The sequence below is a fragment of the Vidua macroura genome, chromosome 5, assembly GCF_024509145.1.
Source record: "Vidua macroura isolate BioBank_ID:100142 chromosome 5, ASM2450914v1, whole genome shotgun sequence".
Lineage (NCBI taxonomy): Eukaryota > Metazoa > Chordata > Aves > Passeriformes > Viduidae > Vidua > Vidua macroura.
This window is the reverse complement of record NC_071575.1, coordinates 16769162-16782718: the sequence shown is the minus strand read 5'-3', so window position 1 is coordinate 16782718 and position 13557 is coordinate 16769162. Positions and strand designations below refer to the sequence as shown.

The window sequence follows — 13557 nt, the reverse complement described above, 5'->3', positions numbered from 1 at the left end:
ATATAATTTTTGTCTAAAAGTTCTGTCAACTTACATGGAGGGAATTATGAAAAGTATTTGGTTTAGTACTCTTAAAATTTTCTTCATTTTCATCCTTCCATTGTTGAATACAGAGTGTTAGCCAGAAGCTGATGGCTGGATTTGTGGAATGTTTAGACAATGAAGATGCAGAAGAATTAATTAATCCAGATGAGGGTATGTAAAAGGCTTCTTAAAATCACTTAAACAGTTGTCTTTTGCATGGAATGAAATTAATGAACAAAGTGTAAAAACTGTTCTTAAGTCAGGAAACAGTCTTCCTCTGTTTTCTATGGAATTGGACCTTTAACAGAATGAAAAGCACCTGTTTTTTGTTAAAGTATGTCCACAGCATGATGAGCCAACTCCAAACTGAGTCTGTTTTCAGAAGACAGGTATTTAACACTGCTTTGGATATATTATTTACAGCTGTATTAAGAGTAACTTGCAATTTTATTCTTGTATCTCTTTGCAGTAATATAAGTTCATCCCTCAACATTCTTGTATTTAACTTGAAGACACGAAGATTATTCTATTAGATTTATTTTTTACTTCATTAGTCACCATATCTGCTTTTTCTCCTTTTTCTTTTCTTTTTCTAATCAAGAACTGGAGCCGGAGAAGAAGCGAGCACAAATCCATCATGAAACAAGGATCCATATTCTGAATCTCCTTATCACCTCTCTTGAGTGCAGTCCTCCTAGCCTAGCTCTGTATCTCTTGGGATTTGAACTAAAGAAACCTGTCAGCACCACAAATTTGCAAGATCCAGGTATGAAGAGGAGAGGTTGATCTGCCTTTTAATCAGTTCTGCTAACAACACTGAGAATGAGAATATTTATTGGGAAATTCATGGAGAAAAGCAGTTCCTCTTCAATTAAAGTATAAAACAACAGGCCTTGTCCTCAAAAGTTGCATGAAAAGATGTGTTAATACTCAAATGCAGCATTTAAACAACTTTAGGATTTGAGTCTTTGTTTAAGTTGTATTTTGGAAAAGACTTGAAATTAGAATTGTGGGGGAAAATGATAATTTAGAAGGGAAAATTAATGTATTTTTTATTTAATACAGCATAGTTGTGTCCCTAGTACAAAGAAGTTGATTTGATGATCCAAGTAGTACCTACATATGACAACATGTGAGCCTACAAAAGATTGTGTTGCTTTTAACTAGTTCTACTTCTTGGCTATTATTCTGTCCTTCCTCAAGCTCCTATTTAAAATTATTTATAGGAAAGAAAACCAGTTTTGTTTTTTAATGTTGTGGAAGAAAACCTTTTAGAACATGTGGGATTTCATTCCAGTGCTAGGAGTATATAAATGCATTAATTATATATATATGACAATGCAAACTTCAGAAATATCACTCCTGCTGCTTTCAAGTTGAATTGGTGAGAGTAATAGTGTGTTACTATGTGTCTTGTTTGCCTCCTCAGTTTCTAATTGGTATTTTACAAAACAGACTGAGCAAGTCCAGCAGGGATGATCAGGGAGCTGGATTACTCAGCCTGTGAGGGGAAGCTGAGGGAAGTCTGGAAACGAGAAAGGCTTTGAGAGAACCTCATAGAAATCTTTGAACACCTGCAAAGACGTAAATGACAGGATAAAACCAGACTCTTCAGAGGAGTGTGGGAGAAGGATGAGAGGCAATAGGCATAAAATGAAACAAGAGAGGCTCAATTTGGATACAGAAGTTTTTTCACCAGAAGACAGTGAAGCAGGTTGGCTATAGAGGTCATGCAGTCTTCATGTTTGGAAGGTTTCAAGACCCAACTGTCTAAAGCCATGAACAATGGTTTGATATCATAGCTAGCAGTAGTTTGGTGTTGAGATGTCATGGTGTCCCTTCTGGTCTGAAATACAAGGTTATTTCTCAACTGTTTTAAAGGATGTTTTATATAAATAAGTTTGAACAACATTCAATAATTTGATTTTAGTTTCTTTGAGAAGAATATTTCTCATTATCTTCAGGTTTGTATTGGATGCTATGGTCCAGCAGTTTTTAGTTCTTCCTAGTTCTAAATGAAGAGTAGGTAGGACCTGAGTTTTATTTCTTCAGATATTGTGAAATATCTGAAGTTACATAGTACAGGTAACTGATCTGCACCCACACAATTTTACAGGGTATCTATCATATGTTAGGTCAGTGATGAGGAAATCTGTCTCAAGGGTGTGAAAGACCTTGCCCACATCTTTCATTTGTCTTGTTAATAACGTGAAGAAATAATGATCGTTAAGACATTTACCTCAAGATAATAATTTCCTGCTAAATTTATGCTAAAGCATAAATTATACATGATCAAACAGAGATTATTTCCCCTATAAGAACTCTGATTATTGACACTTTTGCTGCTTCAGGACCTCTTTCTAGGTTGATTAAAGACTTAATTGGCTAAAGGAAGAATGCAAAAAGACAGAATTTTGACTTCACTATTAAAATCTATTCCCTATTCCCCATGGTTGCAGTGTTAAGTGCCCTTAGGAGAATTAGTCATACATATAATGGCTGTATTTGTAAAATAAGACAGGAATTTTTTAAAGCTGTTCTTTGAAATTGTCAAATGGCTCTTGGTTGAAAAATGTAAAAGCAAGAATTCAAACTGATTCACTAGCATCTCAAAAGCCTACAGACTAAGTATAAATATTTTCATTAGGATTTTGCTGAAACATGATTCCTCCTTTGATTTTAAGTAATGGTGATAAAACTTTGCCAGAAGTTTTTGCTGCAGCTCTGTGGAGCAGTATAGCGTAGCACAGAGTATCTGAACAATTTAGGTTTTGTATTTCTATGTACTTGATCCATATTGGCCATGGAGGAAAGTAAGATCAAGAATGTCAAGTTATATTTCTCTTTTCAGGTGTCTTGGGTTGCCCACGGACTTGCCTTCATGCTATTTTGAACATACTGGAGAAGGGTACTGAAACAAGGAGTGGGCCTACCGCAGTTCGGGAATCTCCCCATCTTGCAGAACTCTGTTACCAGGTATTCAGCATATTTTCTGTTGGCATATACTAAAAGTACACTCTAAATAAAATTGGCTACTTCTTGGTTGGTGAACACAGATGGTGTTCATTTTTAAAATGAATATTCATTTTTAAAATGAATATGTCAGGTTTTTATATATATTGAACTTTTTTTATTTTACCTTTTTCGCAGCATCACAGAAATCAAAGGATCTGCACTCATGTCAGAAACTTGGAATTAGGATATACATATAAAACTTAAATATTTTTGGTCAACCTCTAAACCTCTAAGTCCGTTGCAACGTGTGCCTTTTTTTTTTTTTTTTTTTTTTTTTTTTTTTTTTTTTTAATTTTGGAAGTGTAGTATGATAGCAAATAACATAAAATTCCAGCTAAGCCAGTGAAATTCTTTGCTTTATTCTGTAGCCATGAGAGAATGTACAGGGCTGAGAATGAGAGAATGTGTGGCTGAGAGGGTCAGGTGGGGGAGACAGCTGAGTTAGACAGATGTGTGAGGTAGCTGATGCTTGCACACTTGTATCATGTTGAAAATCCATGGGCTCTAGAAAGGATTTTAAACATTATTAAAAGCAAAAGGCAATTCTGTAGAAACAAGGAAAATTTACTATATTTCCTGTCTTGGTGGACGTACAGTCAGAAAAAGACTTATTTTTAAGTGAGCTGAACAAACAGGCTCATCTATTGCCATGTTGTGAACAAACAGCCATTGCTGTCATCTACATGCTGGTAGTCCTTTAAGATCATAATTCAACATCTGTTACAAATAGTATGTTCAACTTTGAGAAAAGCTGATGGAAAATTTACTGTAAATACTGGTAATATTGTTTGAGCAGTAGGACAGTATTATGCTTCTTTTGATTTGGTGGTTGGTTTATTTTAAAATAAATTCCATTCATGGATGTCTACTGTTTTTGATTGTCAGGTGATCTATCAATTGTGCGCATGCTCTGACACTTCAGGTCCAACTATGAGGTATCTGAGGACCAGTCAGGATTTCTTATTTACTCAGCTGCAGTACTTGCCATTTTCTATCAAAGGTAATTTTTATGCTGTGATAAGATTGTACATGCTTAAAATTCAATGCATTTTTTGACTCCCTAGGAGTGAAAGAAGAAACATAAATTCAGTTTCATAATGCTGCTTATTGCAGGCTCTGCTGATCATTTAATTCTGCAAAAATTGAACTCTCCCTACTTAAGAAGTTCAGATTATTAGTGCTGAACTTTTGGAAAAGAATGTTAGCTTTGGAATGCACCAAGTCTCCAGAACCACATCCTAATCTATATTGCAATTATCATTGTAGTTTTGTTAGATTATGCTACAGAAATAAAAAACTGGAAAGTAAGAGTATTATAAAGAACCACGAGAATATAAGGGTGATGGTTGAAACCACCTGTGTTGGCCCTTTCTTTGAATAAAGTACTTTTAAACTAGTGGGTATGTTTTATATTTCAAAACAAGATTTTTCAGGTGCTTAAACTGAATAAATGTACTTTATCAGGTGCTTGACCATCACTCTTTTGTTCAATTTCAGTAAACCTAGCATTCAAGTACATGTATCCAGCACATATAAAGTGCTTTAGATTATTCTTACATAACTTAGGAATCTAAATTAGATTAATATAGGAAGTGTCTAGGAGACCTGTGTTCCAGTCTCACCAATTTTGATTAAAGCTACAGTTCACTTGGGTAAATGCCTGGTTATTTTCACTGAAATTGTAACTGACTCTGTTGGCTCATGAAGCACTGCATTCTTCACAATGACTGTTCTAACAGTTGGTTGGATCCAGTTTTGTTGTGTATGTGTATATGCTTATTGCATGTATGTGTATGATTTGTTTTCAAAATAACCACATGTTCATTTATTGGCTTTTGTCAGATCTCTGTCTTTTTGTCTTGTAAACAATTGGTACGCAAATAATAACTAATGATATCCTCTGAAAGCTTTCTCAAGTGAAGAATGCTTTCCTTGGAGTACGTAATATTATTTATGCTCAGTTTTATTATTTTTGCCTTATCCCCATCCAGAACATGAGATTTCAACACTCAACCAAATGTCTTGGCTAATGAAGACTGCAGCTATAGAAATGCGAGTGACGTCTCTGAACCGCCAGCGCTCCCACACACAGAGACTGCTGCACCTGCTGCTCGATGACATGCCTGTGAAACCATACCTGGGTAAGAGGAACTTATGGTGAGGCTAAATAGGCTGGAATAAATGGAGAATGAGAGACTTCATTTGAATTCTTCATAAGCTTATGGCAAATCATTTGTGGTATGGGAAGAAAGATGATGGTGGTTGTAGATTACAAAGTGAAAGAAATCGGGGCATCGTTTTGTTCATTGCTGATAGAAAAATTAAAAACTGTTTATGAGGTAGGAGGGGGAATATAAAAAAAAAAAATTGTAGACTAATTTGTTTTGAGCTGCCATTCAGAACCATTACAAAATAGAGAAGGTGGAGGGTCTTCTTCCATGGTAAACAGTTTAAGACAAAGTTTCTCAGTTTTAATGTCTATCACAAGCTGTCAACCCTCTCTCACAGAAGACAGTAGGTACACATCAATTTTGCTTTTAACATTATAACATCACAAACATGATATTTCATCCCAATGTGGGGTAAAATTCACTGTTAAATAAAAAGGCAAGATTTCAGAGTTTTAGAACAGGGTTGAAGTAAATTAAGAAAAATAAAGCTCTTTACATGAAGAAAGTAGAATAAATTGAAGGTATTTTAACATGCTACTGCGGCATGGTGTTTTCCCTTACTTTTATCAGCCTGAACACTCTCTTCGTCCTTGTGAGGATCTGAGTATGGGAAATTGTGTTCAGATATGCTACTCATTTTATGGTGTCCATCCAACTGCATTATTCATACCAGAGAGTGGGATGTCTATTTAAGCATTTCTAGTATTTTCTGATCTGTATATAATAAATAGATACCTTTTGTCAGATAAGTATTTTTTCATTTGATTAAGAGTTCAAGGCTATATTGTATTAAAAGGGTTTAATGTGAAAGGGTTATTGGTTTATCACTGTGCTCTATCTTTTCACTATTGATAAAGTAGTTCATATTTTTCACTTAGATTTGTTTTTTGTAATTTATTTAGTATGTTTTATTACCTTCAGCTGATGGTGAAGGAGGAATGGAAGATGAAAGTCGATCAGTCAGTGGATTTCTCCACTTCGACACTGCTTCCAAAGGTAACTGTTATGACTGTTGATTATTTATCAGTAAAGTGTATCTGCTCCTTAACAAGCAGGAGGGCCACCTGCAGAAAGGACACTTGGGAAAAGAAAGTAATAGGTGTTCTCAACAGCAGCAGTACATGAAACAATTTGATTTAGTGTGAGGAAAAAAAAAAGCCTTGATACAGATTGTTGGAGTGAGTGAAAAACACTGAACTGGAAAGGCAGTTTGAAGAGTGTGTTTAGATGAAATGGGAGAGTGGAAGTCTATAAAATTTATTGCTAACAGTAGAAACAGTGACACTGTTGCTAAGGCTGAACATATTTGTATTTTCATAGCAAAGAATATAAGTCCCACATAAATAAATTTAGATTCTTTGTGGTTTCTGAACAAAAGACTGCAGAGGTTATAATTGAAAACTATTTGAAATTGAAACTGGTTTCATTTAGGATTAAAAATCAGTCTTGTGTTTGCAAATATTGGATGACATGCATGTATAACAGGAGAACTATACAATATAAGACATCTTAAGAATTTAAAACCTTAAAAAATGTTTTTAAACCTGTTACATAGATTGACCTTTCTGAAGGTTTAATGTGTTCTTTTGAAACTTTACACATTAAACTGAAGATTTAGATTTACAAAGGTAAATTAGACCCTTTTTGTTAATTTTTTGGTTTGCCCTTGATACTTACGAATACAATTTGAATTGACTTGCTTTTCCAGTACGCAGAAAGATCTTAAATATCCTGGATTCAATTAACTTCAGTCAGGACATTCCAGAGCCTTTACAACTGGATTTTTTTGATCGGGCTCAAATTGAGCAAGTCATTACTAATTGTGAGCACAAGAATGCACGTGGACAAGTGGTCTGCAACGTCAAGGTTAGCATTGGTCTTTGTTTTCAAGTTGCATGTGCTATTTTATAACTTAGTAATTAAAAAAAAATCAGTGTGTTAACAATGCTTTGAAACTAGCTTTTACATAAAAGGTATATGTTTCAGGTGACATTTCTTTGGTTGCCAGTACACAACTACCTAGCAATACTTATGTGTACACAATTACATGTGCAACATTGTTGTGTACTGTGGTAGTTCTTGGAGGCTTTACTTAGGATTGTATCACATTGTGATGAGTACTTGACACATGTATTATAAATTGTCCTGAAGAATTTGTGACCCTAAAAAATGAGTAAAACTTGTTAGAATCCCAGTCCATCTGTTGCATCTGTCACTATGTAGCCATCTCCTAGATTCTTTTAGTAGGTACAAATACATCTCCTTTGTCACTTTTCCTAGTTTTGGCTCAAATACTGTTAATTTTCTTCTTAGTAGCTGGTATAGTATTGTGTTTTGGATTTAGGATGACAGTAATGTTCCTAACACTTTGATGCTTTAGTTGTTCCTAAGCAATATTTACTTAGTGAAGGACTTCTCAGCTTCTCAAACCACCCACCAGTGAGTAGGCTGTGGGTACAGGAAGCTGGGAGGAGACACAGTCAGGACATCTGACCCAAAATTTGACAAAAGTCCATGCCATGTGACATCATGCTCGATGTATAAACTGAAGGGAAAGCTGGCTGTGGGCTGCTGCTCAGGAACTGGCTGGGCAGCAGTTGGCAGGTAGTGAGCAATTGCATTTGTGCATCCCTTGTTTGTAGTATTCTAAATGTTATACTATTCCCTCTGATTTCCTTTTGTGTCCTATTAAACTGTCTTTAACTCAACCCACAAATTTTATTTTGTTTTTCCCCCAATTCTCTCCCCTACCACACTGGGGCAGGGAGTGAATTGCTGTATGGTGTTTATCTACATGTTAGGTTAAACCATATCATCATTTAAGTTTCACTTTTAATTTCAGTATGTTCACAGAGTTCTGGTTGCAGAAGTCAATGCCCTTCAAGGAATGGCAGCAATAGGCCAGAGACCTTTACTTATGGAGGTAAGTACAGAAAAAGTTAACTACTGTTTGTTGTTGCTCTTGGTGGATTTCTTACCCTGTCAAGCAGTAAGCATTACTATAGAAATTTATGGATTTGAGTCCTAACTTAGATTTAGTAATTCCTGAAGACAAAAATGCCAAAACTGATAAACTAAGGTACTTCTTACCATACTGTTTTCTAAACAGCTGGCCTGTAGTCTGTTTCCTTTTTTTCTTTAACCTGTTGCCTCCCCATTAGTGATAACAATTGCAGCTGCCACCCCGTACAGAAAGCAGTTACATACTGATGTCAAGATTGGCTGTTCAAGTACAAGTGTGTTCATCTTATGGCCAAGATCATTTTGCCTTTCTCTCACAGGCGATGCTGATTTATTTCTCCTTTTTTCTACACAGATATAGTTTCAGTGAACTTGGAGATGAGTTATTATCTGACTGTCCTGCCGTCTTTTAAATTAAATCAAAATTGGTTAAATGGATGCAAAGGATAAAGGAGAAATTACTCAGACTAAATGGGAAAAAAAGGCACAAATAGTTTTTTCATAGTTGTTTTTGTTTAAATTTTAAAGTGCTAGAAAAGAATTTTCCTAGTCAATTTTTTTCCTATGAGATTGAGACATTCATGATGTCTCCCCTGTGAAAAGCAGCTCAGAAATGGAATGGGCTACCTTGTTAAAGTAATAATAGCAGCTTGTTTCTAGTAAGCTGAAGACTTGACATTTTATTCTGAAGACTATTACTAACAGAAAAAATTGTCATCTTGAAGTCTATCTTTGCCATGAATTTCTTTTAGCACTTTGTAACTGAGTTTCTTTGTGATGGGTTTTCAGGAGATCAACACTATCCTGCAGTACGTCGTGGAGCGCAACAAGCTGCTGCAATGCCTCCATGCCAAGAGGCATGCTCTGGAGTCATGGAGACAGCTGGTGGAAATCATACTCACTGCCTGCCCCCAGGATCTCATACAGGCTGAGGACAGGCAGCTGATTATCCGGGATCTGTTGCAGGATGTGCATGACAAGGTAGTGCTCTGCTGGAAATCAGCCCTCTCCTTGAACTTTGTTACTGCATCTTTTTATGTGAAAGTGCTGCAATTTTGATTGTGATCCAAAAAAAATTAGTCTGCCTTTAGTACTCTTTTTAGTTTTCTGATTGCTGCTATGCTGAAGTAGAATGCACTTTGGACAGAAGGAATACTCTGCATTCTTGCATAGCTACTATTGAACCATATATTGACAGATTTCAGAGGCATTTCAGTATCATCCAGCATGATGGTAGTCTGGAAAAGGTGTGTGAAAAAGAAACAGCCTGCTTTGATGAGAAACAAAGAAGAACTTACTAAAGGCTGAAAGCAAACTGCTGCATTTGCTAATTTACTGCGTTTAGATGACTCACTGCAAATCCTACTGCTGCTGCTTTTGAAAGATTAAAGAGTTGAATGAAGCTTCATAGTAGAAAAATGAAAGATTTTACGATTAGAGGGGCTTTTGGAAGTATGAGAGTTTGTCCTAAAAATTTAGGTGTTTTACTGCTGAGTTATAGTAATAATTTTTGAGACAGACTAGACAGTTACTACTGACCCATCCATTCTAAAAGGCAAAATTTAATGAAAGATTTTTTAGTCTGCTGGGGCATTATTATTTTTTTTACTTTATTGTGAGTGTTATGTGGTTTGTAGTTGTAACTAATAGAGTTTTGTTTCGAGAAATATATATATAAAAATGTTCTATCTTTTCAAGGAAAAGAGTAAACCTTTTTGTGTTTTGTTTTTGTTACTACCATTATTTTTTCTGTAGGCATTACCTAAAAATTACCTATTTTTAGTGGAGTGCTGGTTTTGTTTTTTATTTGAACTGAATTAAAAAAAAAACAGGAAACAAGGAAGGCCTTCACTAGCTGAAGAAATTTCTTTCCTAAAATCTTTACAAAGAGGAAATTCCAGACTCTTAATTTTCTGTAACAGTTTGGTGAAGACATTTGTGAAGTTGAGAAAAAAAATTGTTACTGTCTATTGAAAATAATTGAACTACTGTTCAAAATTACTATATTGCTTAAAAGGAAAGCTCCTTCAGTATTAGTGATAAAGATACCAGATTTGCCTTCCAAATAATGGAGTGAACAAAAACAATGCATGCAAACTTCTTGTTAGTGTTTTTCCACATTTCTTAATGCTTCTTTGATGCTCAACCCTTTGGGTTTTTTAAGTAGTACCTTCACATTTTTAATGGTAATAAAATAGCTGTATAGCAAAGCAGATAGCAGTTATTCTTTCCCTAGCTTAGATTTAAATCTTTTACTAATAAAGCATCTCAAATGTCAGCACATTTCTTCCCTTTCTGCCATCCAGATTTGATTACCAGCCTGCCTGTGATTTATGTAAAAAAATCCAGAAGGCTAATGGTCTTCTCAATTAAAATATGTTCAACTCAGGTTTCTAAACAAGTTTCTGACATTACTGATTTTGATGTGTTTTAAATACTGTCATGTTAATGAAGTCCTTAAGCATAATAAATTAAATAGTTGTGAGAGGCTAATTTAATTACTTTAATTAATTTAATAACTCATGAAATCAGACACTTTTATAAACATTTTTTTCTCTTTTGCCTTTTTTTTTTGGTCTTTCTACTTCTGTATTGAGATCCTTGATGATGATGCAGCTCAGGAGTTGATGCCAGTCGTGGCAGGGGCTGTGTTCACCCTGACTGCCCACCTGAGCCAGTCTGTGAAAACGGAGCAGAAACAGCCACTTGCACTCTCTATGGCAGGACAGTCCCAATATGTCTTGATGCTGGATGGTTCTTTTACCTCATCACCTGGCTCTGAGAGCATATCCATGGGTTTTGCTTCTGTTGGTGACTCCTCCCTCCACATCATCTTAAAAAAGCTGCTGGATTTCATTTTGAAAACAGGTGTGTTGGCTTCTGCAGGGCGTGTACGTGAATTCCAACTGCCAAGAGTAAAAAGATGGGCTGAGCTGCTTTGAGATACTGCAGTGAAGATTTTTGTTACAGTCAGGTGGATCTTACATGATTAGTATAGATGTGATGTTAATAACAAAAAAAAATTAGCAAACACTTTAAAAAAACAATCTGAACAACAAGCAGAAGAGAGATATGTAAATGACTATAAGGAGAATTTAATATTTTCATTCTTTTGGAACAGCATAAACTTGCTGAATTTACTCATAAATACACTTTTATGCAAACAGTAGAACTTCACCTTAAGGAATCTAATTGTTTTATTATTTCTGCCAGCACTGCCATAGGAAAGTTAAATGAAGTGCCAGTGGAAGATAGTGTTAAGGAATTTACATTTGTTTGGTTTTAATTGTGAATGTTTCTTGTTAACAGGTGGTGGCTTCCAGAGAGTGAGGACGCACCTTTATGGATCACTGCTTTATTATTTGCAGATTGCCCAGAGACCAGATGAACCAGACACTTTAGAAGCAGGTATGGTCCAAGTGTATTTGGAAAAGAGCAGAAAAAAAGTTGTTATTAAACCCTGGAGGGTACAGTTTCTGCATGCTGAGTTGTCTTCTGGAAATAGATGGAAAACATCGTGCTCTAAGAGCCTCTGAAATAAGTTGCTTATGTCTTCACATCTTTATGTACACTCATACTATAGTGATCCTATTTAAAAAAACCCAAAATAAATTCCAAAGCAAAAAAAAGTGCAACACACAAAAAACCTCAAAACAAACTCCAAGGTTGGTTTATAATTTCATACCCTTCCTTTGTCTGAAGATCCCCCTACGGGGGAAGCAAACACAAAAGCCTCACATACACCACACCATCATCCCCTCCCAAAAAAAAAAGTAAAAAATAAGCCAACCACAGTTGCTATTTATCCTTGAGTGCTTATGGTAAATATCACATTCTCTCTGTGAATGGCTAAAATATTTGAATTGTTAGTGTTTCTAATAATTACTTAGACAAGAATTGAGAAGAAATCTTGGGGCTAGTTACCTGCATGCAGACTTTTACTTGGCCTGTGTTTTGAGCTACAGTAGTAAAAGAAAAAAGACAAACTATGAATTTGTTATGAATTGTATGTGAATTTGAAGTGTATGACTGACTTTGGTTTCATTCTCTCCCATTTAAGTTACATTGTTAACTTAGCTCACACTGAATGCTTTGGTCCCAGTTGAAAGTTCATAAAATCCTGGGATGATTTGGATTTGAAGGGACCTTTAAAATGATCTCATTCTAACCCCCTGCCATGGGCAGGGACACCAGACTAAGTTGCTCAAAGCCTCATCCAACCTGGCCTTGAACACTTTCCAGTTTTAGGCCTATGAGTTTATCTATGTAACAAGTACTGAACATTTGAATTATTTTAAGCAGACTATTTACAAGGGTCATGTATGTATACAGGTCCACACTTTTTCCACACTCTGGCTGGTCTGTGTGATATTCAAGGAAGGATGGACTTGCAGAACATTTGCAGTTCATGTAAAAACCCTTGACCATTGTTCGGGGCATTTTTGTTGCAAGGTGTAGAGAGAATGCCCTGAAGAATGTAGCTAAGTTAATGCTAAGATGCCTATCTTTGAATGTTTTAATTTTTTGTTTTATTTGCTTTTTACAGCTAAAAAAACTATGTGGGAACATTTGACAGCTCCTGAAGATATGTTTAGTAAATTGCAACGGGAAAACATGGCAACTATTGAGAGTTATGGGGCAGCTCTGATGGAGGTGGTCTGTCGTGATGCTTGTGATGGCCATGAGATAGGCCGGGTAGATGAATCTCTTCTTTTAAAATTACTGTTCTGTTTGTTTTAAAGAACTTCATCTGTGCAGAGATGGGAAGTTTAATGAGGTAGAACTAGAACATTTCTGTAGATACTGGATCTGTTTCATGTTTCTGTCCTCCCACTCATACTTCAAGCTGCTGAAAGTAGAACCATACATGCATATTTTTTTCTCAACAAGGCTGTGTGTCCTATTGTTTAAAAATAAGAGTAGAAACCTCTGCTGCAAAAGATGTAGGTAGGGACCTCTGTGACAGTTATTTGTTAGTATTTTTAAGTCATGGACTTACCTTGGGAAGATGTGCCTTCATGACGAAGTAATTTCTGATAGTAGCCAGTAGCAGAGAATCTAGTCAGACGGCAAACTAGTTCTAAATAGTAATCGTGCTTGAGGCAATAGTTTATTAAAATATTTTGCCTTAGTTCTTGGTCAACAATATCTGTAATGTTTTTTAAAAGAATAATAGAGAATGGTAATTGGCTCATACTATACTAGTGTCAAGAAATCTAAAAATATTTTTCACATAAAGCATTGCAGTTGTAGTGAAGAAATGCATTCTGCTTAGAAGAAGCTGTTAGAAGAAACTGCTTAGCATTTCACATTTCTAGGTGATTTATTTATTAAAAATCTCATTGATGTTATAGGTTTAATTCTGTTTTCATTTGTTTGATTTTCT

General features: G+C 35.5%; 1 protein-coding gene across 1 annotated transcript in view; it reads left to right on the top strand.

Moving 5' to 3' along the window:
* Positions 1–13557, top strand: part of NUP205 (nucleoporin 205) — a 45777-nt gene that overhangs the window by 21903 nt on the left and 10317 nt on the right. Inside the window, exons 20-31 of the mRNA XM_053979071.1 lie at positions 114–195; positions 626–790; positions 2876–3000; positions 3925–4039; positions 5031–5180; positions 6132–6206; positions 6919–7076; positions 8053–8133; positions 8961–9152; positions 10769–11039; positions 11481–11579; positions 12718–12866. Coding sequence (XP_053835046.1) covers positions 114–195; positions 626–790; positions 2876–3000; positions 3925–4039; positions 5031–5180; positions 6132–6206; positions 6919–7076; positions 8053–8133; positions 8961–9152; positions 10769–11039; positions 11481–11579; positions 12718–12866 — 1662 coding nt within the window. The remainder of the gene's footprint in view (positions 1–113; positions 196–625; positions 791–2875; positions 3001–3924; positions 4040–5030; positions 5181–6131; positions 6207–6918; positions 7077–8052; positions 8134–8960; positions 9153–10768; positions 11040–11480; positions 11580–12717; positions 12867–13557) is intronic.